The sequence below is a fragment of the Toxoplasma gondii genome, chromosome X (genome assembly GCF_000006565.2).
Source record: "Toxoplasma gondii ME49 chromosome X, whole genome shotgun sequence".
NCBI classification, from domain to species: domain Eukaryota; phylum Apicomplexa; class Conoidasida; order Eucoccidiorida; family Sarcocystidae; genus Toxoplasma; species Toxoplasma gondii.
Genome location: NC_031478.1, coordinates 5,078,213 through 5,102,096, shown reverse-complemented (window position 1 = coordinate 5,102,096; position 23,884 = coordinate 5,078,213). Strand labels below are relative to the sequence as shown.

The 23,884-nt window shown below is 50.4% G+C and overlaps 3 protein-coding genes across 3 annotated transcripts; 1 reads left to right on the top strand and 2 right to left on the bottom strand.

The window, feature by feature from the left end:
• Nucleotides 1–2,193: 2,193 nt before the first annotated feature.
• Nucleotides 2,194–12,065, bottom strand: TGME49_235750 (ULK kinase). The gene is made up of 9 exons (XM_018780441.1): nucleotides 9,558–12,065; nucleotides 8,496–8,704; nucleotides 8,015–8,089; nucleotides 7,610–7,677; nucleotides 7,302–7,407; nucleotides 6,544–6,670; nucleotides 6,225–6,306; nucleotides 5,420–5,513; nucleotides 2,194–5,031 (listed from the first exon to the last, which is right to left on the bottom strand). Exons 1-9 carry the CDS (start codon nucleotides 9,823–9,825, stop codon nucleotides 4,969–4,971), a joined length of 1,092 nt encoding a protein of 363 aa, XP_018635814.1. The 5' UTR covers nucleotides 9,826–12,065; the 3' UTR covers nucleotides 2,194–4,968.
• A 1,863-nt stretch (nucleotides 12,066–13,928) lies between these two features.
• TGME49_235740 (hypothetical protein) lies at nucleotides 13,929–20,415 on the bottom strand (the record flags this gene model as incomplete). The annotated part of the gene is made up of 4 exons (XM_002368928.2): nucleotides 13,929–15,116; nucleotides 15,689–16,605; nucleotides 18,045–18,130; nucleotides 18,935–20,415. The coding sequence occupies 4 exons, from the start codon at nucleotides 20,413–20,415 to the stop codon at nucleotides 15,003–15,005; spliced, it is 2,598 nt and encodes an 865-aa protein (XP_002368969.2). The 3' UTR covers nucleotides 13,929–15,002.
• TGME49_235730 (hypothetical protein) lies at nucleotides 20,046–23,030 on the top strand. Its single transcript, XM_018780440.1, has one exon. It carries the CDS (start codon nucleotides 21,205–21,207, stop codon nucleotides 22,234–22,236), a length of 1,032 nt encoding a protein of 343 aa, XP_018635815.1. The 5' UTR covers nucleotides 20,046–21,204; the 3' UTR covers nucleotides 22,237–23,030.
• The last annotated feature ends 854 nt before the right edge of the window (nucleotides 23,031–23,884 follow it).

Below are 23,884 nucleotides of genomic sequence, written 5' to 3'. Positions count from 1 at the left end.
TATAGTTTCAGAGGTTTTCCTAGACGGTTCCCACACGCAAACAGGAATGAGGGATGCTCAAGAGAAAACAAGAGTCCACAAGAGACAAACGCATCTGTCCGATTTATAAAACAGAAACGTAAAACAGAGAGTCTGTTGCCAAGTGGTCGCGGTGTATCTTGGCGAAGCGCAGTACCGCTGCTTTCGACAGGTTGGTCAGCGCCCGTTGTCCCTTCAAAAATCGAGAATTCCGGCAATCTGGGAGGCACAAAAACTGAATGTCGCTTTCTGCACTTCTCGTGCGTCTCCGGTATTCCAGATATTAGAAAGAAAGTGAAACCTGCGCATGCTAAGCTGAGACTATAAGCAAACGTAACGGAACACTGAACTACACAAAAGTACGAAAGTTCCTCTTATCTCTGTAGTTCATACCGAATGTAGACGGGTACAGGCACTTTACCAACTCATAGTCCCGTTGCAAAATAAAGAAAGACAGAGATGTGTTTCTCGTGGTCTGCATTCAAGGTGAGGAACAAAAGGTTTATATGTTTCCTGAGATTCCCTTCTATCGATTCCGGTACAGACGACTGCGATCTCTTTCAAGACTTCAAATAGGTTCGACAGAATCTATAGCGGCAACTGTAAAACCTCATGTTTCTCTTTTGGAGAGCAGCCACTAGTTCTGCTTTCGTTCTCCTATCGGGCATCAGCTGTGGAGGAAGCAACAAACGACACACACACACACACAAAACAATTATTTGTGAAAAAGTACAAGAAGCCAAGCACCGCCACTGTGCATTATTTGTTTCACAAAGTGCACTCCACTGTGTCTAACACGAGATTTGTTAGAAACAGTACTGGGAAAGAATCGCTGCTTCCCATTCTCACCGTTCGCTGGGATCTTCTTTAATACGTATTTGCACAGAAGCAGCCGCTATTCCTGTTGTGACCAGCCGTGCGTCTCCCTCAAATGCGTCGGAATCTGTGGAGTCGCTGACGTAGTGCCAAGCCGAAAGAAAAGTCTGTAGGTTCCCTGCGTAGTGTGTCCAGAGTCTTCCGCTTTGCTGCCGCTTTCAAAACAGAGCAGTCTACATACATATGCAGCTAAGCAAGCATATGTAGACGTCATGTATTCGTGCGAGTAATCACGAGCCTCGTTCCCGAAAGCAGGCGACCTGCGATTTGGTCTCTTCAGGATCCTTTTCCTACATATCGCTGTCGACCAGCTGTGTCACTCCACCTTTTTGCGATGACCGAAGTGAAACTCCCAGTTGCTGATCCAGCAGAACCTGTGGAGTTCTTAGCACATTTCAAATAGGTTTAATGCTTCTGGGAAAAAAGATCCGCGCTCCCGAATCCGAATTGCCGATCTTCTACGTTTTCAATTAGAACCATGTGAGCTGCCCAGATTCGTATCCATTCGCTTAAATCAGAAACAAACCGCAATGCATGATGTTGCAGGACGTTAAAGGGAATGCCAACAACAATGCTTCTTGAATTTTTACTTGCAGGTTCCGCATAGAGCGCACGGCGACATCAACGAAACACTTGTTCTCATCCCATATACATGCACATATGTATTCTTGACAGAGTGGCCGTTATAAGCGATTCCGTGGCGACACGTAAACCAGAAACAGGAATTTAGACGTTGTGGATGGGGCCCCTTTTGCGGGATTCGCTTCTCCTCGCTCGCCACCATTCGTAGCAAAGCATGGCCTCCAGTGATTCCCTGTTGGTGGATCTGTTCTCTCCATCGATATCTGTGGTCGGTCGATACGAGTGGCTCTTGGCGAACCTATGTACGGAAATTTCTCTGGAATTTTCGAGCATCACGTTTCTCAACAAGGTACCCCTCCCCCCTGGTGGCTGCGTACTGAGAGATACGCGTTTCTTCTGTCGGCGAGGGTACCGCTGCAATATATGCACATGTGTCTTTGGTGTGTAAATGCGAGTTTGTGCTTTGCTTGCAGAGAGGCACGCCCCACCGGGTGAGGGATCGCGCCAGCGGTGGAGTATTTATGTCAGCTTTCGAGCGTTTGTCGAGACTCCTGCCTTACTGCCGGGAAGAGACTCTAACGGATCAGGCGAACATGCCGAAACTAAACTGCATGCAGTTTAGTTTCGGCATGTTCGCCTGTCTTCAATGGTTGTCTGTGAAGTAGACAGCCCGAAGGGAAGAGACTGTCGCGGCACGCCGCGCACAACTGGTTCAACGCCGGCCATCCCAACTTCCACGCCCAACACCTAACAAAAGTTTTTCAAATGAAAGGTTTGACAAGAAGCTTAACAAAGGCGCATCATTTCGTCGTCCCTCTGGTCTTCCCTGTCAACTGCCTTTTCTTCGCAGTCATGCATCAGGGTCGACAAAGAGGGAAAAACTGTGACTCAAAACTATCACTATGCGCGCAGGTACACGTGCATGCAAAGAAGAAAAAGCCAACAGAGATTTGCTTGACTTGAGAGATAGCCGAAGCGGCCACGGATGCACAGGGGTGCATTTGCATGTACGGCAACACCGCGTAGAGATGTAACCATGAACACACACAAAATGCCATGTATCCGTTCTCCGTGTAACGAGCTTATTCGGTTGAGGGAAAAAATGTCCTCCATTTGTCGCAGCATTCACTACGAGAAAAATGCGCCCTTTTCTCTTTGCATTCAAAGACAATCTGGATCCGTCTGCTCAAATAACGAGCCGAATCACGGCATATACTCTAAGGACTCGAAAGAGGAAACTCAAGTGCGGCACTGCCTTTGCGTACCGATAAATTACACACGTTTTAACTGAGGGGCACAATTCATCAGAAAGACCGTCTTCTCCCCCTACAGTCTGTTCGTTACGGCGTATCTGCCGTCGACAACTGCAGAGAAGGTCACCCGGAAGGTAAAACATTTGACGACCAGAGCTGCCCTTCCGTCTTCGTGATGAAAATGCTTCTGCAGCTCTTACAAATCGCGCTGCTCCTCGTTGCTTCCTTTATTCCTTCTCGCTCTCTCCCTTCTCTGCGGTGCACTGAGCCTTGCCTCCTAGACTGCGTTCATTCTCCCCCCACAAACTTCCCGGAAACCGTCAGCTGCCGGTGTGTGAATCTCTTCGTTCCCTGGAATCACGGTTTACACAAAATCAAAACGCGAGGCGCCGAAAGAAAAAACTCTGAGATGACGACAACGAAGCCGCCTTCGCGAAGCCTGTTCACGGCCGACTGTCCACTGCGTGCCTACGCGCGCTTTCTTGCTTCGGACCGCTTTTCTGCGAGAAAAACACTCCGTCTCGGTCCAGGGACTCAGAAAAACAGATTCGCTTGCATTCTGCGGTGAATGCACGCGTTTCAGTGCTGGAAGACCCATTCGGCGAAGGCCACAAGTCACAGGCGCAGTTCTCTCCACACTCCAGATTCCTGCCCCCTCGTCCCTCGAAGAACAGAGAGCACAGGAGCAGCCATGGATCGGCACATCTCTCGATGCCAAGACATTGATTCGATCTCCTACCGCTGCTGGCCGGCTGGTGTGGCGCGCCGACCTGAACGCGAAGAAGAGGCGACCTCATCGACTGATCTGTAGAACGCGATTTGAAGACACAAGCACAATGCCTCACAGCCAAGAAACTGCTCAGGCTTAGGCTTGGCTGTGTCGCTGGGAGCACCCATCACAGGAGGCGCATGGCAGAGACGCGAGGAGAGTTCGCCGCCCTCCGTCTTCGCACATGGCTTCCTTGCAACCGGCAGGACTGGCGAGCTGTCCCGTCTTTTCTGTTGTCTCTTTTCTTTCCTTTTGAGTTCTCCACTTGTGCCTCAAGGCACAGGGAGAAACAGCGAGGAAGCGAACTGAGAAAGACCCAAAAAACTCCAGGTCTGAAATATCTTTTGCGCGGCCATGTACCGCAGTCTGTGTGACTTAGAGCCACCCCTCACGAAACGAGATGTCTACATTTACATACAGTTAAATGAGTGTGGACATGCACGCACATGTCTGCGTCCACCCTCCGGCGTCTCTTCGGCTCCGAAGTTGGAGATTAAAAGCGAGACGGGAGACCAGAAAAAAGACATTCCTCGTGAAGCCGGATCATGCCGCGACCGCGCTTCGGCTGCAGTAACGCTCCGGTCACAGAGAGGAACTCATAGCCTTGTGGAGCACGACCACGACAAGGAACGTTCAAAGGCTCGTTCCGCACAAGTCGGCAACGAATTCGTCTCCTCCGCAGACGCTCGAAATGTCATTCTTCACCTCGCGCGAGAAAGCGCTGGCTGCGAGCAGACCTGACGACGCGCAAAAACAAAGGAGACACGTGGAGACAACAGAAACTGACAGAAATATGACGACATGGTGAAGCGGAAAGAAGCGATGCGGAGCGTCAAACGCCCGACACGTGTAGCCGCCGCCACGGAGATCCAACATTCTCAGAAGATAGGAACCGGGGTGCCGAGCAAACGAGCGGCGTGCAACTGTGGAGCGGTAAAACAGGCGCTGCCACCAAAGGCATTTCATCTTTTCGACGCATGCACAAATATATATATATATATATATATGCGTACGTATATACATATGTATAACAATATATATATATATATATATATTTGTATGTAGAGACTACTACATACGCACATATAAACATGCAGATTGACTTGCAGCTGGGTACATGCACATGCTCAACCACAGTCGTAAGCGCAGCTGGAAATATGGACATGGACACACACGAACTTGGATACACTCCAAAAATAGTCACACCACTGCAGATCAACGGATACAGAAAAACATACATAAAAACATGTATACATAGACAGATATAGACATGTATATGCATTGAGTCGTGACACTGCTTATCATGAAATATAGAAGTACACATCTATGTATTTCTGTAAGCATAGCTCTCTATGTAGAACATTTCGTTGGTTGAATGTTTTGAGAAGGCAGTTCTCTTTGAGCAATGGAATCCAGGAGTGCTTGCACAACGTGACTTACATTTGAACGAAGGAGTCCGCGGAAGAAAAGTTACTTAGAGTGGAACGACTGTTGGCTGTCGGTGACAGAGATTCTGCGTCCAGTGCTTTTCCCCTGTGCACACGCGACAACACAGAGTCTCCCTTGCTGCTCTTTCTTAGATCCAGAGAAACCGACAGAAAAAACATCCGACCTCTCACATAGTGTTTTTTTCATGGCAGAGCCTTATACCCTGCGCTTCGCCAGCTCCCCCGCAGCCTCTGTCTCGGTCTTCAATGTCTCCCTCGACTCGAGTTTCTCTCGCTATTCTTCGACCTTTGAACGCGTTTTCGTCGCGGTCGTCAGCGCGATTTGACCCAGTCGTGGTCACAACAGAGAAGCCGCGAACCGACACAAAGGTCCTGACCGCAAGTCCGCCGACTGGACTTCCCCCCATCGTGTCTGATTCGCTTTCCCCGGCCATCGTTTCGCCTCATGTTTCTCTGCCTTTCGGCCGTCTTACTTTCCGGAATTCCTTTTCGGCAATGGCCATCTTGGAGTTCACACGCGCCGCTACCCGGTGTCCGCCAGTGTGCTCGGAGTCGACCGACAGGCGACTGAGGATCAACGCATGCAGCGAAAAGAAAAACCAGTGAACTCAGAGCGCTGTGAAGACATGATATCCCTAAACACGATAGACAGAAAAAACTACAATAAACCGGAGAACCCACACACACATACACATGCTCCACCCACCCTTCCGTCCACACAGACTCCACCCCCGCGGATCTACACATATCTACTCGTTTATCTATATACATATATATATATATATATATATGCATACTTGTATATATGCGTCTCTATGTGCGAGTACATTTAAATTTATATACGCATATATATATATATATATATATATGTCTGTATGTGTGCATCTACGTATATATGAGCTGAATGAGTGTGTCTGTGTGTGTACAGTTGTTTGAAGTAAATATCAACTCGCGAGTTGTGCGACGAGTTCCGCGCAGACAGTGGCAGACAGTCGCGTTTTTCCGATCGAGTCTCTTCTTCCAGATTTCATGGATACAAGATTTTCGGACGCTTGAACCATACTCAGCCGCAGGAGTTCCATGTCCTGCGGCAGTGAGGCGCTCCACATCGGCTATAGTCCAGGCATAAAACAGAGGGACCATCGCTGTCGCTCGTCTAGGCCGCGCGAGAACACTGCTGCTCAGAAGCGCAGTCGCCTCTGCATGGAGAGAGGTGAGCCGCTTGTGTGTATGCAGAAGCACAGCGGAACGTTTTGGCAGATGCAACGAGAAAGTTACCGTGCAAGCTCCAGGTTCTCTGGGTTAATGATCGACAGCTCCTTGAGTGGTGTGCAAGTTGAGATCCACGGGTGTTGCAGAGCTGAAGAGAAAAAGCAACTTGAGAGAGACGCAGAGCCGTGGGGAAGATCCGAGAAAAAGAGAGGGATGCGAGTTCACCGAGGAATTCAAGAGAAAATGAGAGAACGACCACTGCAAGAAAAAAAAGGCAGAGCTCACCCGCAGCTGTAGAAACGCCCACGCGCGAGGCGCCTTTGTGCCGGAAGCGGAGACAGGAAAAGAGAGATTCACTGAAATTGAGAAAAACACAGACACTGACCTTGAGCAGCCGTCAACCGCGTTCTGTAATTTCTGTCGAGTAAGCGACTGAGGAAATCCACGCAGCTCTCCGTCAAGTGCATGCACTCCTTGCTGGTCCAGTCCAGCTGTTTGTGCTGGACTTCTCTCTGAAAAACAACGGGAAAGACGCCAAACACCCATGCACAGTGCCGTGCGTACAGTCACACCCAACTACAACCTAAAGAAGTGTACGTCTACCATCACATGCACATGGATGTATGTAGACAGAGAGATACATTGGGATGGAAGACTGCATAAAGAGATCGATATAAATGAGACACTCTGTGGCGTGTATCCGTTTGTATGTCTCTGAGAGCGAAGGAAGATCTATGTGAAGCCCACACCGGCATAGAAGCGTCTTTGATATCTTTTTCAACTTCCCCTTGTGTGTGTCTCTCCATGACGATTACCGGATTCTCTGTGTGCAGAGAGTCCCTGTCTCTCTGTATCTGCACAGGCTCTCTGTACATGGTTAAATTTGCCTTTTTTCCGTCCTTGGATCGGTTTTCTCTCTCTGTACGAATCAGTTCTCTTTGTCTCCCAGGCTTCGTCTTTCTCGGTCTTTGAGTGCGATTTGCTTTGCCTCAAAATATACGGGGTTTCTCTATGTTTCGATTCGGCTGCCTTTCGCTTTGCAGTGCCATTGTCTCTCGCTCGGTGATTCCGCTTCGAGGAGCGTCTTCCTCTCTCTTCTTTCGCGCCTTTGTCGCGGCGTTTTTTCTCCGCGCTCGCGCTTACGGCGATATGTCCAGGCTTTGCGCCTTCGAAGGGATAGCGCCCAAAGAGCATCAAGTAAATCATCACACCGAAGGCCCACATGTCCACTCCCGTTCCGTAGTGCTTGCTGAACAGAAGAGGCGACACAAGGAGAAGAAAGGATCTGAGAGAACTGCAGCGAAAGAGCGAGAAGGGAGGAAGCGACCAACAAAACAGCAGAGTCACGCACTCCACAGTGGCAGCTGCAGGGCGACAGACACACGCGAAGAAGCCAGAGGTCAAGAGCTGAAGGGGAAGCGTTTTGGAAACGGCTCTCAGAACTTCCTCACCTGATCAACTCCGGAGAAATGTAATGCGGAGAGCCGCAGAGATCAGTGAGATACCCGCAAGGTGGGATCTGGAGGGCCAAAACGACAGAGGAAATTTAGGAGCTGCATGCAGCTATCTGCTACGCTCGTCAAAAGGCTCGATAAACACACACGCTAGGAAATTCTCTCCAGCGGAAAGCGCGTAGTTGCCTTCCGTCCAACACAGGCCTCAGTTCCTGCACACAGACATCTCGACGCCCCTCACGTCGAGGAAAAAGCCGGAGAGCGTCGACGACTTGGGAGGACATGATCTAAAGCGAGCTGTCTTCAGTTTTGTGAATTTGTGAAAAGGCTTGCTACGCGCCGTGTCTGGATTTATCTCACGACGCCCTGAGCGTCAGAGCAACAGAAAAACACTACACTCACCTTCGCGGACATGCCAAAGTCAATGAGCTTGATGAGTGAGTCGGGGGACTTGCTTTTGAACAAGAAATTTTCAGCCTAAACGGAAAAACAGCGATCCGTTCGGCCAGCGCTTCGAGTGACCCACGACACATAGAAATCACCTGTCACTCTTTCAACGCTTCTCTTCACACCTTGCGACACAGGCAGCACAGTCGAGTCGGCACTCGCGAGAATGCGAACGAGGAGACGCGAATTCTGTCTCTCATTGCTTCCTGTTCTCCCTACGCATTTCTCTTCCTCCTCAATCTCTTCTCTCCTCTCTTCTCCTATCTCTTTTTCTCCGTCTTCTGCGATCTCTTGTGTCCTGCTTGCTCCATGTCTTCTCTCCGGGCTCTCGACGGTGGGTGCGTGATGCGGCTGCACCCTTGACTGAGTCAACGCCGCAGAGACGGCGCAAGGCAAATGCAGGTGAAGACGTTTCTTTCCCTGCGACTGGGTTTACCTTCACATCGCGGTGGACGATGCCTCTCTCGTGGAGGTAGGCGAGGGCGCCGACCATCTGTTTGCAGAAGTTGGAGGCGTCTTGCTCGGTCACATGTCTTCGCTTGACGATTTCGTGGAAGAGTTCCCCACCGTCGCACAGCTCCAGGACTGCGTAGAAAAAGTGACGATCTTCGAAGAAGTCCACGTACTTCACTACGTTCGGGTGATCTGAAAACAGACGGCGAAAGAATGCAAGCGAACACCCGTGAATCTAGTCACGGACAGTCCACCTACTGCCGCATCCCTTTCGCAAACTTCCACAAACCGAGCAACCCAGAGAAGCCATTGCTTGCTCCTCGCCAGAACCGAGAAATGTATCTGCGTAAAAACACAGAGAAAGAGAGAGAAAGCTACAGACACAAACACAGGAAAGGATGTAGGCACAAATACAGACAATACAGACATGGGTATACAACTAGACATAAACGTAGGAATAGACATAGATCTATACACCGACATCGGTAGACGTACAGAATCAGGTGCAGCGAGAGGTATAGAGATACATACAGATATAAATATAGGTACACGCATAGATCTGGGCACTGATTCAGATGCAGGTGTAGATCTACGCCTATAAATAAATATATATATATATATATGTGTAGGTATAGGTATGGATATGGATATAGATACGGATGTGGATAAAGGAATGGATATAGGTGTAGATAGAGACGCGTAAATGGCTGTACAGAGAGAAGACGGTCGGCAGGTGCAGCGAGAGACAGGGAGACAGCTGTTGATTCGATGTCGGCAAGAGCATGAGACCTCGCTACAGAAGGAGTGGTGCAGTGGGGTGCAGATAAGTCAGTCCACCTCGGACTGTTTGTGGGTGAGGCAAATGCGAGATTGGAGGTCCAGTTCTCCACACCCAGACAGCGTCCTGTCCCGCGGAAGAAACGCGCGTTCGCCCCGTGCAGCAGTTCTTCATCGCGACACCAGCGACTGCAGAGAGAAGTAACTCCGCATTTAGACGCAAGAATGAAACGACCATTTGCAGTGTGTTGAGGTGGAGGAGCGGTACCCAGGTCTTTGAGGATGTTGACTTCGGACTTGATCATCGCCTCGTTGGAGGGTCTCCCAGGCGCCATTTGTTCCTTGGCGGTCATTTTGCGTTCGATGATTTTCACGGCGAAAACTTCGCCTGTCTCTCGCCTGGTGCACTCTCGAACTTGTCCGAAAGATCCGGAACCTAAGACCCTGCCGATTCTATAGTGGCGACGGATGTCGTCTTCGTTCCGCGACAGCAACAAGCTTCCCGACAGACAGCGACCGCCGCATGAGTTCCCCATCTCGGAAAACGCGCAGAATACACGGCGAACCGAGCAGATGCAGCGCCGAAGGAGCTCGACGAACCACAGGGAGAAACACAAGCGCAAACGCCCGCGGAGAACGAGGAGGAGAACAAGGTGCAGAAGAAGACGATGATACAGGAGAAGCAGGAGAAGGAGAGCAAGAGGGAGAGCAAGAGGGAGAGCAAGAGGCGGCAAACTCGAGAAGAAGGAGTGAGAGAGAGGAGAGGAGAGAGAAGAAGCATGCCGCGAAATCAAACGAGCCGACGGAAAGAGCGAAGAAGATAAATGGAGAAGAAGAAAAGGAAAAAGACCGCGAGTGGCTCTCGACCTTCAGAGGAGAAGAAGGCGAATGCCCCACTCAAGCGAAAGAGTAGACACGAGAGAGAAAGCAGCGGAGAGGCCAGCAGGGAACAAACAACTCCAGGAGAGTCAGTTGAGGACAACGAGAGTCACCATCGCTCTTCCTTGACAGCTTCCATCTCGGCTCCTTTCCTATCTGCTCCCAACCTTCTGCACGAGTCGTTCCTTGAGAAAAGAAGGACTGAAGACTGGAAAAATACAATCTTGAAACAGGCGAACCAAATGCCACCACTAAACCGTATGCATATACATGTAACATATATATAAATATATATATATATATATATATATAAATATAAATATATATTTATATGTGGGAATGAGTACATTTACGTAGACGTATGCATACGTGTAGGTATGAAGTAGATGCATACATGCTTAGAGATAAATATGTATGTATACGGATATACGCGTAGTCTCAGGTAAACGGTTCCCGTTGTCTCCTCAGTGTACGGCGGCAGGAGTCTCTGCGGAGATGGTAGGCATTGTTCGGTGATAGGAAGAGGGAGGAAAACGGAGATTTTCCGGAGTTGAAAAACGAGTGCGCCCCCGGAAAGGCAGCAAAACGCGAGCATCCAAAGAGAAGAAGAAATCGCTACAGGGCGAAACAGTCACGAGGTGGAGAAAAGAAACGCGATGCGGGAGGGGAGGAGAGGAAAAAAGAGCTTCTGAGGACGAAGTCCCTCTTCCTCGTCGTCGGTGTAAATCTTTGCTCGATCGCGTCGCGATTTCCTGCGGCGAAACGCGCGTTCATCTTAGAAGCAAAGCCGAAGGCTGGCGGCGCAGCGCGGACCTCCTCAATTGTACGTACACCCCGGAGAGCCGCTAGAAGGGAGAGCTGGTGAAGTCTCAAATACTGAAGACGAAATATCTGCGACGGACGAAACGAAGGAGTAGCAGTGGAAAACGAAGTGAAAGAAGAGAAACACAGACAAACTGCGGAGGAAGTCAGATCGGAACGACAAGGAAGATGGGGACGAAGTCAGACGGCAGAGGGAGTGAGGCGCAGATGAGGAGACTTGCATCAGAGGAAAACGGCAAAGGAAGAACGAAAAGAAAGACCTGAAGGAGAAAAAGGCGGGGACGGCAAGACGAGAGAGCCGAACAACCGCGGATCTCGAAGAGGAACGGATACGTTGTCGATGAGAGAGAAGAGATGTGGAAGAAGTCGGCAGGATCGCGAGAGAGAACAGGAGACTCGTTGGAAGACAAGAATCCTGAGACGAGAGAAACTGCATGCACCGGTGAAAGAGAGAGAGAGCTGCACGAACAAGTCGAAACCTGGAAGGAAGGAAGCGTCTGCCTGTTGTCGTCAGACTTTACCCTTCTCCTCTCTCGCTCTCGCGTTCGTTTTTTTCTTTCGTCGTTGAGAAACGAGCAAAAGAGACAATGCATCCGAAAAGAAAGGGGCGAAGCGAAAACAAAAACGCCAAGTGTATGGACACTTCGAAGGAGAAGCCTTTTTTTTTCTCTTCGGGAATGTCGAGGTTTTCAGGGAACTTAGGGAGAAGGAAGAAAGCGGGGAAAGACGAGACTTGCTCGAACAGCCGCGTGGAAAAAGAAAGACGAACAAAGAGACACAGAGACGGGAGATACAAACAGAGTGAAGAGAAAGCTGCTGCTCTTCTCTCTCGAGTGGGTCATCAGCATGGAGAGCTCTCGAGCTTCCTTCTTCGTCTCTCGGTGGAGACGCCTCTGGCTCCTTTTCAGACAACGAGGAGGAAATCACTGGAAAAAGAACTGTTCAGACGCCATCTCGCAGTAAGGAACGCAGCGATTCATCCTTCGAGCTGAAAAGGAGAAACACAACTACTGTTCTCCTTTCCCGACGCGAACGCAGAGAAGGTCCCAGGACGCGAGCAAGCCGGGGGATCCGGACTCCTCGGAAACGGGCAATGGCCAAGAAATTCAACGAGAAAAACAAGATTGGAAATCGCTTCTCTTTGCTCGAAGAAAGAAGGTCTCCTTTTCTGCCGAAATTCTATCTGCCTTCTTTGCGGCAGCGCCCTGGAGAAGCAAACGAACTCGTTGCATGCACATCGCCGACTTTTCTCTCCACTGCTTTCCCTGGAGATAAAACGAAGGCGAAAGGCGAGAGGGTCTGAGGAGAGTCCTCACTCAGAGGGAGTGCGACGGAAAGAACAAGAAAAAAGAGATTCTAAAGAGATTCTTCTTCTCCCACAGTTTCGCCTTCTGCGAGGCGTCGAAACAACAGGTGTGAACACAAACGCCCCAACACGCAGGGGAGACGAACGGGAGAAGAAGAAAAAGAAGAGACACAGCGGAAGCGAGGAAAGAAACAGAGAGAGAAGAGACGGAGAAAGAGGTGAATAGAAAGGATGAAGACTGGGGCAGTCATATATACATACATATCTACATATATATATATATTTATATAGGGGTGGGTATTTGTAGGAATGACAGGTGTATGTTACATATGCAGACGTCAGGAGATACACATTTGTGAGTACAGATGTGGAGATCGAGATCAACGGAGAGAGAGAATTTCAGGGAGTCAAATGGGAGTGGAGAGAAAGAGGTAGGTAGTTACGTAGACAGAGATGCTTAGAAAAAGAGGTGAAGTCAGAGAAAGACAAAGCGTCAGTGTGACATCTACAAAGGGGGAAGACAGACTCTTCACAGACAAGGCAGCAAGGTGGAGAATGTGCCCTATGTCCTCAAATTCAGTAAAATCCACGTTTTTGAAGCTGCATGTGAGTTCCATCTCAATTGCTCCCTCTGTTCATCATTTCGCCATCTTCACCTGGTCCTGGCCCGCATAAACTACACACACCATATATATATATATATATATATATATATATGAAACTGAAGAAAAGTAGAAGGACATGATGTTTTATCTTTCTCCAAACTCGCATTACGGTCTTCGAAGAGTTTTTCACGCTTGTGGACTCGTAAGAGCGACAAGACAGAAACAGATATCTCTGACTTCCCTTCCCCGCGAACAGCTGGAAAACGCGCAGGTCTAAACGTTCATCCCCTGTTCTATTTTCTCTTCAACATTCCCGACTGTTCTTCTTTTTGTGTAGCTTCTGCCTCCGTCGTTTAGCCTCGTCTTGTGTTTTCTTGTGCGTTTTGTATTTTTCTGTCACCTTTCGTTCCTTGCGTGTTTCTCTTCGTTTTCCTCTCACGCTTCTTGTCTCTGAGCCGCTCTTTTCGTTGCTGCTTCTTTCGTTTCGCTTCCGTTGGTGTTTCGCGTTCTCGCTTTTCTGTCGCGTTCTTAGTTTCTCTCATCTATTTCTTTTCTAGCATCACTTTGTGTCTGCTAGTCACAGATTTTTGACGCCCCCACTCGGTGCCATACCCTTCTTTACGGGGAGGAGTTAGCTACGTCGATGGTCAAAAAAAATTTACGACTCTTTATTTCCTCCCGGACATGTTCTCTGTATCTCGGCCTCCAGACGGTTGCGAATACACTTGTTTCTCTTCCGCGTCTTTGACAGCGAAAACAGACTTTGCTCCACAGAAAACAAGTTTTTTCGCCGTCCTCTCTAGGGGCGGAGGCGTTGCCTCTGCAGGAGCCTCGCTTCTCTAGCGAAGGGAAACAGAAAAACGAGCGTCTCCCCAGTCCTTTCTATGGAGAGGAAGCGTAACGGGACGGACTCGAAGGAATGCAGAGAGCAGACAGGACTACCAGTCCTTCCTCAGCCTTGAAGGAAACGTGAGAAATGTCGATTCTAAACACGAAAAAGAAAGACTTCCAGTTGCCCTACACACTTTCCCAACCTTAGGCAATCCGACAACTATTTACAGACAATATCTGTATCACGAAATCATATTCTCACAAGTGTATGCGTGTATAAATATATATTCATACGTATATATATATATATAAGTATATATATAAAAATATATATATATATATAGGTATATACATATATACACACACTGAGATGATATCTGCATATGCTGGGAGAGAACTAGATGTCTGGATCAGGTGATGGTGACGACCGGGGTGCGTAAGTTCTCCTGTCTGTTCATGCGGTGTTAAGTCAAGACGATCCGCTTGTTTGTTTGACTGCCAGCGTAGCGAGGGAAAGTCACACCGAAACGCGGAGTGAAGAGGTTCCAGGAAGAGGACGCTGGAGTGGGCGCGTCCAGAGTCGCGCGCGCTCGTAGATGCAAGAAAGCAAGAAGGTCCGCCCACTCCCAGTCTACCTGCATCCACCCATGTCCAACGGGGGCCCCGAGTGCATGCACTCCTTTACTAAAACAAATCTATTCAGATATCTGCTTGTGTAGAGAAAGGGAGAGAGGCATGCAGATGCATCACCAAGCAGCGACACACACCTTGTCGTTGGTTATCTCTGCTTGAAGAAAACGTCCTGTACCTCTCTGCAAAAGAGCATCACCAAAAACAAACTTTCACCGCTCCTCGTCAACCACATTTATCTCCATATTTTCTCGGGGTAGGTCTATCCAGATGCTCTCGTACACACGCTCGCACATACACATACATCTCTATATATGCATTACATATAAATATACAAACATAAAGATGCATATGCATGTATGTGAATGTACTTAGTTGTGTGTATATGGAAGGAACGAAAAGGGAGGAAAGCGAAGAAGGACCAGATTGGTTTTCTGGGGATTCGCAGCTCAGTGCATGTCACCGACCGAAAGAAGTCTGCTCTTTTCAGTCATGGTCCGTGACAAAGACGCTGCAACAGTCTCTCCACTCCCTCTCCACCATGGACATCCCTCGACTTTCTTCGCGAATTCGTTCTCTTCATCTCCTCCAAGTGCTCGAACCGCGACGCGGCGACGGACCGTTGGTCCGTTGGATCCGACTATAAGCCGAGGCCCGTTTTCCGTCCGTCCTTGCGTTTGATGCCTTGGAAGTACTGAAACTCGAGTTCAGAATTCATTTTCTGCTGCGCAGCCGAGTCGAGCGCCTCCTTTCCCTGAAGAGGAGAAACAGAAGAAAATTCGAGAAGCTAAAAATGCATGTTTTCGCTTGTCCCTCTCCGTTGCCTCCCTGTTCGGAAGTTACCCCATTCAGGCTTTGATAAATGAGTGAAAAGCAGATGCAGATACACAGACATAAATATGAACATACATACATGCATACACACACATATATACATATACATACATATACATTTATATATATATATATATATGTACGACAGGATACACAGGTAGATACGGATATATACAGAAAACTATGCTTACATGCACACATGTGTAGACGAAAGAGCGGAAATCTGAAGAGGTGTAGGGAGATAAAATGTCTCGATATCTGCGTCTTGTTTGTGCTTTTCAGAACACTCTTGACGAACGAATATTGTCTGGAAAACGCGGTCGAAATTACAAACAGCCGTCAACAGCTTGCACACTGCTCGCACGCAGATGATATGTTGAAAAGCAGACCGAGACGCTCGAGAAGTCCGAGAAGACACCACTGCATTTCTTCTCGCTCGATCTGTTGCCTTCGCAGACTTCCTCCTGTCTCCACGCTCTTTTCTTCGCTTACAGCAGTTGTGACGGCGGCGGTGGACGGCTGCGGCTGTTGGGCTTCTCCCTTGAATCCCATGAGTTTGAGGAATTTGTGTTTCTTTTCTTCGTCTCCTCTGAAAGAGAGTGAGTACCGATTGGGGTCGACGACTTTCTCGTCCTTCCCGTTCTCGCTGTCCTCCCCGGCCTTCTCCTTCTCACTCTCTTTCTCGCTTTTCTTGCCCCAAAGCAGCTTTCGCTTCTCCTGCACAGAGAGGCCGGAGGAAGTGGGCGCCTGGGAGGCCCCAACCAAGCCGGCGAGGCCAGGATTGCTCGCCAGGAGGTTCAAAACAGCTGCCTGCGCGAGTGGCGAGGGTGAGAGCAATCGATCTGCAGCGGCCTGCGCTGCACGCTGCGCGACAGCGGCAGGCGTCCCACAGTTGAGCAGAGACAAGCCTCTGCCGATCGTCAAGTTCAGTCCCGCACTGTTCATCGGATTCGTCAGCGCGCCGGCTTGGAGGGAGGCGTCCAGCGCCGACTGCATGCGTTTTTCCGCGTCCTGCTTCGCCTTCGCACTCTGCGCATTCGCGATAATCTCGTTCATCTGTGCGTCCAGCTCCTCGCGCTTCTTCTCCTCGCTGGAGGCGTCTGTCCACCCGCTCCGCTTCTTCCGCGACCGCCGAGAGGACCGTGAAGACCGAGAAGACGAACGCGACGGCGAACGCGAGGGAGCTTTCTTCTTTTTCTCCTGGCGAGACGACCAGCGACTCCGCCGACGCCCGCGCCGCTCGTCGCCCTCACGCGAACGCGACCGGCTGTACGCGCGCGTCTCTCGAGTCGACGAAGAATGAGAAGAAGAAGCATGAGATTCAGACTTCGTTCCGAGTTTAGAAGATCCACGTGGACTCTCCGACCGGCTCCTTGGTGCAATGCAAGGAAGGGAGGACGACGGTGGCTCTGCGGAACAAAGAACAGCAATCCAGGACAACCTTATCGGTGCCAAAGGATATGGCGAGAAAGGAATTGGGTACAGGACTTGAAACTCGCGAACAAAGACACTTGGAACCGGCACCGAACGGATGAAAACGCGAGCCTTCTTCGCGTCTTCCTAGCCCCCTGCTGCGGAAAATCTTCGTTGTAAAAACGCGAGCGACAAACAAGAGAAACAGGAACTAGTGCCTCCGGGGAAGCGCGGAGGTGACGTTTCTCGCCAACGAAGCTCGTGACGACTTCTCCAGAGCTGTGTGCCGCGACAAAAACGCGGCCCTGGAAGTCAAACACCGGCGTCAGGACGTCTCTCCATGCGCTGCTCCATCCACCCCCGCTGTGTCTACACATTCTATCTTTTCCGCATGCGTTGAGGTCACAAATCGATCTCGTTCTTTGCGACAGAACTACGCAGAGACTGCTCTCCCTGCGCAGTTAGAAAGAGAGAGAGACCTGTGTGATAATGCTATGCTTATCGATCAGTGTGTCAGGGTGCTTCTTGCGCTCACACAAACCAGGCGCATCGATAGAGTTGCATATATATATATATATATATACACGTATATCCGTACGCATATATATATATATATATATATCTATATATTTATTTATACATATATTTAAATATATATATATTTATATATATATATATTTATATATATATATATATATATCAGCGTTGAGAGGAGTGTTCAACTGCTGTCTGTACTGTATTTCTGAAATCTGTGTCGCGCCGTATTGAAGCCATAAAGCGAGAGACAGATACGAGAGCGCTCTGAGCAGATGCGAAAGCAACATGAGACGAGAGGGATCGAGGAAACTCGACGGACGGAACACGGGTGGGAGGGCAGGGAAACAAGGCAAAAGGAAAGGCAAGCAGACAACGCGGAGGGATATGTGAAAGATCTTCTCGAGCGCGAAGAAGGAAACGGCGTCGTCTCAACGTTCTGGCGGCAACTCAAATTACTGGCGTCGGATACGATTGCTTGCGCTCGTCCTCGACCATAAAGATCTTCCGTGGTCGCTCTCGGCCGCCGTCATCAAAGACGAGAAGACAAAGCACTCGAGAGAACGAAAGAGGAAAGGCATGGAAAGCAACCAGCAAGAGAAGAGAACAAAACAGGGCAGAAGAGGAGAGAGACAAGCGGGAGAAGAGGAGAGAGACAAGCGGGAGAAGAGGAGAGAGACCAAGCGGGAGAAAGAGGAGAGAGACCAAGCGGGAGAAGAGGAGAGAGACCAAGCGGGAGAAGAGGAGAGAGACCAAGCGGGAGAAGAGGAGAGAGAAAGAGTGAGAACAGAAAGTGGACGGAGGTAGGAAAAGACTGCAAGAGCAGTAGGAGTACGAACGATGGACGGAGTAGAGCGGAGAGAGCAAGGAGTTCTGGACGGCGGCTGATTCCTTGCTTTACCTGGTCGACGCGTCGACGGACAGAGAGAGCTTCTCAAGGTGGAGAGCTCAGGCTCGGCACAAGAAGAGGAAGCAATCCTCAGATCGCTGGTGCGAGGCATGGGAGAGAAAAGAGCATCCATCGTCAGAACCATGCAAATATAATGCAAGAAGTAACAATCCGGTCTCTCGAGGAAGCCGCGAAAATCTCAAGACACGCAAAAACGCAACGCACGGGGATTCGTGAAATGCGGGCACACCAGCAAAAGGCAAAGACCCACAAAAAGAGGGGAAGAGGTCTCCTTTTCGAGAGAGACAGAGAGAGACGGAAGACAGGACAACAGAGCCGCAGTGAGGGGGTCGACTTCTACGCGCCAGAGAAGCGTGCCAAGGTCCAGAAGTGCCAGTGTGTCTTGTTTTGATCTCCCTAAATAAATCTATTTACAGGACTCTGAAGAAGAACGCAGTCTGTCAGCGTGTGGGCTCAGTGCTCAGTGGCGGATCGCTGGAGTTAAGACGGAACGTCTCATGCTTTTTGCATAGAACAGAGTCGATGGGGAGCGACCTTGGCACTGTACGTGATTGAAGTTCTACACTGTTTCTCGCTGCATTAAGTAGTCAGGTGGCGAGGTCCAGCAGCCACAGAGAACGCGGTTGTCTGGGCCTCCCAGCTGGAGCCTACGCAGCTTCTCAGTCCTCCTACATCCTCTCTCTCTACTCGGTACCGCGGAGGCGTCCCCAACCGCAGAAACGCTAGCCTGGAGTCTGTCCAACCGCACTGGACGGTGTGGACCGCCAGACACAGACGCGGTGCACCCGATCAGCGACACCGACATGCATCTGCAGGTGTATCTCGACGCGCGTCTGGAGACGGAGTCGCTTGATGAATGTTGACTTCGTTCGAATGCCTACCTGAGAGGACTTTGTATCTGTGGGGACAGTCTGCAAAGGCGATGGCGACGTCCGAGTCGACAGCTCCTCTGTACGCCTCGCGCATGCGTTTTTCGTTGATGAAAGTGCCATTGACCGCACTCAGCTCGAGGAGTTGGAAAGAAGCTTTGTCTCTGGACGCACTGCCCGATCTGGAGCGAGAGCGACTCGAGGAGACACTGCGCCCTCTGCGACCTCTGCGGGAGTCTTCGCGCGCGGGTGTTCTGTCGGCGTTCTGCGTTTGACGTCTTTGTGTGGCATCTTTTTCCGAGAAGACAGAGAGCTCTGCATGCTTGCGAGAGATCGACGCATGAGGCAAACGAATGCCAACCGCACCCGAGTTCCGGCCGATCACGTACGTCTTCCGGGAGGCCAGGCGCCAGCACTGCGTCGGATGCTTTCCGTCCTCGAACTCGACGAGGAAAGCCATTTTCTGCGAAGAGAAAGAGAACGTGGAGGAGAATCCAGGACGCGCGTTCGCCGCGCCGGACGCGGAACACGGACGCAGCCGAGACACTCGAGCTGTGAGGCGGTGAAGGAACGACGGCTGCAGCGAGGGCCGGAGCGGACAGGAGAGAGAAGAGAGACGAAGGAGACAGGGAAGTACAGGGGAGGCAGAGAGACGAGAAAAGACGGAAGGGGAGGAGAGTGAAGAGAAAGAAGGGAGGCGAAAGAACGAGGAAGGAGTGGCGGTCCACCGGAGAACAAGAGAGAAAAGGGGAGAGGAAACAGCCGGGATGCACGGGGCAGGAGGAAAGAAGAGGGAGAAGAAACACAAGAAAAGCGGGAAGGAAACTGACAGAGGGGAGACGACGCGAGAAAACCAGGTGAGGGAAGGCCCCAGGAATTCGAAAATCCTCGTCCACTAAGCGCGGCTTTCCGTTTCTGAAGAAAAGAAAAAAACGCACTGGCCACGACATAAAAACAGACGCAACAGAAGAAAAAGACCGAGTGTATATACACCCGAGGAATGCACGGACAGCGCGCAGGTGCGAAAATCTTTCAGCCTGAAAGGAAAGAAGAGACGAAGAGGTCGCAGAATCGGCTCGCCTCTGTCTTTCTCCGGAGAAATCTTGAAAAAGATTTGGAAGACAAGGACAGGAGGAGAAGAAGAGGGAAGGAAGACGACCGTCCCTGGGGAAGGAGAAACGCACCACGCGATATCCCAGGCGGATGCAAGGGGATGAAAGGCGTTGATTTTTTTCCCGTGACTCTCGTTTTTCTTTCCACTTTGCAAACACCCTCACAGAAAGGCAAACACGCAAAATAGTTGGCGAAGACGATGTGATGAAGAAGCAACAGAACGCCAAGAAGAACTTTCTGTAACCTCCCGCCCCCTCATCGCGCTCGATTCGAGCGCTGCGTAGTTGGGAGAAGATGAGTCTCGCGAGGAGGAGGCCTTCGCTTTGAAGGAGAGAAGCGTCGACAGGAAAAAGAACAGAAAACGGAGAACCTCGGCGCATTCCTCGCCGCGCCTTCGGCACCCGCCTCTTCCCCTCGCGCGCGCATCTCGGTGTGCAAGAAAAGTCGCAGACTCAGCTGTCACGCTTTCTTTTCGCAGTCGAGGTGGAGGAAACGTTCTCTTTTCTCTCGAGCGATCACCGAGTCTCCAGCGATCACCGAGTCTCCAGCGACCGCAGAGTGTCGAGCGAAGGAGAGCGAAAGAGACGAAAGGGACTTCCAGAGTGTGGAGATTTTTTCGGAGACTCGGATTTGAAAAGGAGAGGAGAGGAGAGCCTGTGTCGCGAAGACTCCGCTGGACGTCTCATCCCGTTTCTCCGCGCCCTCTTGTCTCTCTTCTTCCCCGGAGAAACGGACAGAGTCGGAGTGGGGAGTGAGGTCTCTGCGGTCTTCTCCTTTCTTCTAAAGTGTACCCCCAGGACTCTCAAGGTCGGATGGTGTTTCCTCGGAGAAAGAAAGGAGCTCCGGAAAAAAGAGTCTTCAGCGGTCACTCTCGTCCTGCGTGGGCATTTCCAACTTCCCCTTTCGACACAGGCTTGGCGGAGAAGTCACGGACTCTCTCCCCAGCTCGTTCTCTCATCGCCTTCCTCTCTGCCAGTCTGCTCCACCAGTTCCGTTGAGGCGATTTCAAGAGCTGGAAACCGAAGATAACGATCAAGCACCTTCTCTTCCCTCTTGTCTGGCGTTCGTTGCATGTCTGTGCATCTGCAACTCAACTCTTCCCGTTCCTGCCGCTTTTTGCGACCTCCCTTGCTTCCACAGACACACTCTACAGTGTAGGGTGTACAGTCATGGCGGCGGACAGGCTCAGAGCCGACGGCGCTCCTGCCGACTTCCCCCGTTGTCTTTCCTCTCTGCCTCGCTCTCGTCTTCTCTCTTTTATCTCTGCGTTCTCTCTATCTCCTTCCTTATCTCGCTCTTGCTCCTCTTCGTCGTCTGCTTCTCCTCGCTCTCGTCTCTTCTCTACTTCTTTCACTTCTCCGTCTTCTTCCTTCTCTTCTTCTCCGTCTCCTTCCTTCTCTTCTTCTTCGTCTCCTTCCGTCTCTCTTTCTGGTTCCTCTCCCTGGCCGCGCTTCTCGTCTTCTTCAGTGCTTTTTTCTTCTTCCCCTGTGGCGTCTCGCCTGCGGTCTCCCGCCTTTCTCAGTTCTCCCGCGCGTCCGTTTGCGTCCTCGGCGGAGTCTCCGCGCTCGTCCTGGAGTTTCTCCTCGCGGCTGGCGTCACTGCGGCGAGAGGCGCGACAGTTCTGGAAGCAGAAGAGTCTGCAGCAGAAAGTCAAGTACTCTTCCCTGCTTCTGAACACTGCCTTCATCGCGTTCATGAGCAGTCGGCTCTTCGAGCACCAGCGGTCGACGGACATGCTCTTCGAGGAAGAACTGAAGAGAAGAAGCGGGGAAGCCGAGGACTGGAAGTGCTACCACACCCACCGTCTCTTCTACAGCCAGTGCCGGGACTTGCCGACCTCGCTCTGGGGACGCTCGGGTGTACGTACACCTGGCGGGGGGCCAGAGGCGCTGCAACGAGTCGCGGGGGATGGAGGAAGCGAGGAAAAGGAGGTCTCTCGCGATGCGGTGCCAGTGGACTTCCTCTGCGCTAGATTGGAGGGAGAGCTGGAAAAATGCCGAGACAGCCTCGCCCGTCACATTCCCGACGAAACGCCCGCCATGAAGGAAATCACAGACATCACCAACCTTCCGCCGTGGCTAAAGGACCGTCCTGTGTATGTACAGTTTTTCCAGGCGAAAGCCAAGAGACAGCGAAACCGGGAAGAAGAGAAAGCCGACTCCCAGTCCGACGCCTCGCCGTCTTGCCCTTGCTCCCTCTAAATTTGCGGCAAGACAGAAAGGCCAGCTGGCACCTCTCCGTTTTCATCTTCTCTACCGATTTCTCTCTGTTTCTGATGGTTCGGTTTCACCGCTTTGGCATCGCTTCCGGATTCACTTGTCGGTCTCTTTCTCCGCCGACGTTTCCTTGCTTCTCCTTCGCCTTCGTTTCTTGCGCCGACCTGATCTGTTGGAGACACACTTGTGTTTTCCGCGCTTCGTCAATGCTGCCATTTTGTCTCTTTGCCTCTTCTCGCGTTCACTCTCTCGAAATTCAGCTTTTCTCGCTGACATAACGTTTCGCAGGACTCCGGCGCGCAGACCGAGCTGCAGGGTCCGCTCACCTGGCTCGTCTGTGTTCAGCCGTCTCTCGCGTTACAGGCAGGGACCTGGGAGTCGACTGTCAAGCAGGCTTGCGGTGGCGTCTCTGCTTGAAGGTTTTTTCCTCCTCGAACTCGTGGAATCCGGGGGAAGGACGATTCGAGGCACAGTGCAGAGACATCAAAACTCGACCCCCACAGTCGCTCTACCATTGTGGAACGAAAGAACGTTTCCCCACAGTTTAGTAAAGATTCAAGACGCTATTCCAAATGCAATAACAATGCACTCCTCCAGACCTCAAGCGAGGGTATGCTTTCTGTTTTGTTTAGACACAGTCACAGACTTCTTACACCGAACGCGCGAGTTGCCTCGGAGACTGCGCGGAGCTTCTCCGTCCCTGCTTTTGAAGTGCAACAAACGGCACACTGCACGGATATACACTTCGGCACATTCACATCACTTCACGCATTGTGGCGACGTGTATACTCGATATGTGCATATGCGTATACATATAAATATATTTAAATATAAATATATAAATATATTTAAATATATATATATATATATATGTATACGGATATGCACGAATACCCATCTAAGCATGAATGTAAGCAGCTTCACGTTACCGGCGGAAATATCTAAGCAGTGATATGAAGGCACACACAGACATATCCATCTACAGTTTTCTCTACATGCACAGGAACGCATAAATAGGTGCATAAATATCCATAAAAATAGACGTGTATATATAGTCACTGGTATTTATAAGTAAATTCGTAGATATAAATATATATATATATATACATATGTATATGTGCCACGTATGTGTCTCCAAAGGGACAACACAGTTCGGGCGGAAACAAAGCGTGATGTCGCTTTCGCCGAGTTCCGGCAAATTCGAATTTTGAGTTTGGAGGCGCGTAGCGTGGAGAGACGCGGTTGCTTATGAGCCTTCTGAAGAAAGACAGTCTTCGAGGCCTGCCACGCAGATGCAGTGTACGTACACTCGGTGGGCGCGGGGACTGCTTTTCCTCTCGTCGTTGATTCCTGCGCGGGCGTATGAACTGAAGAGGCAAACAGCCGCATCTTCTTCATTCGTGCGTCAATTGTGACTACTCCACTGATATTCATATATATATATATATATATATATATATATATTCAAGTATAGATAAAAACAAGTAACTCGATAGACATACAATCGTGGAAGTGTGGACGTGAGTGTATTTAGAACCGAGTCTCTATCGATTTATTGTTGTATCTCTTCGCATTTTCAGATACACACCTCTCTGCGGACTGATGGACGATTCTCTCCCAACATGTGCTGGTT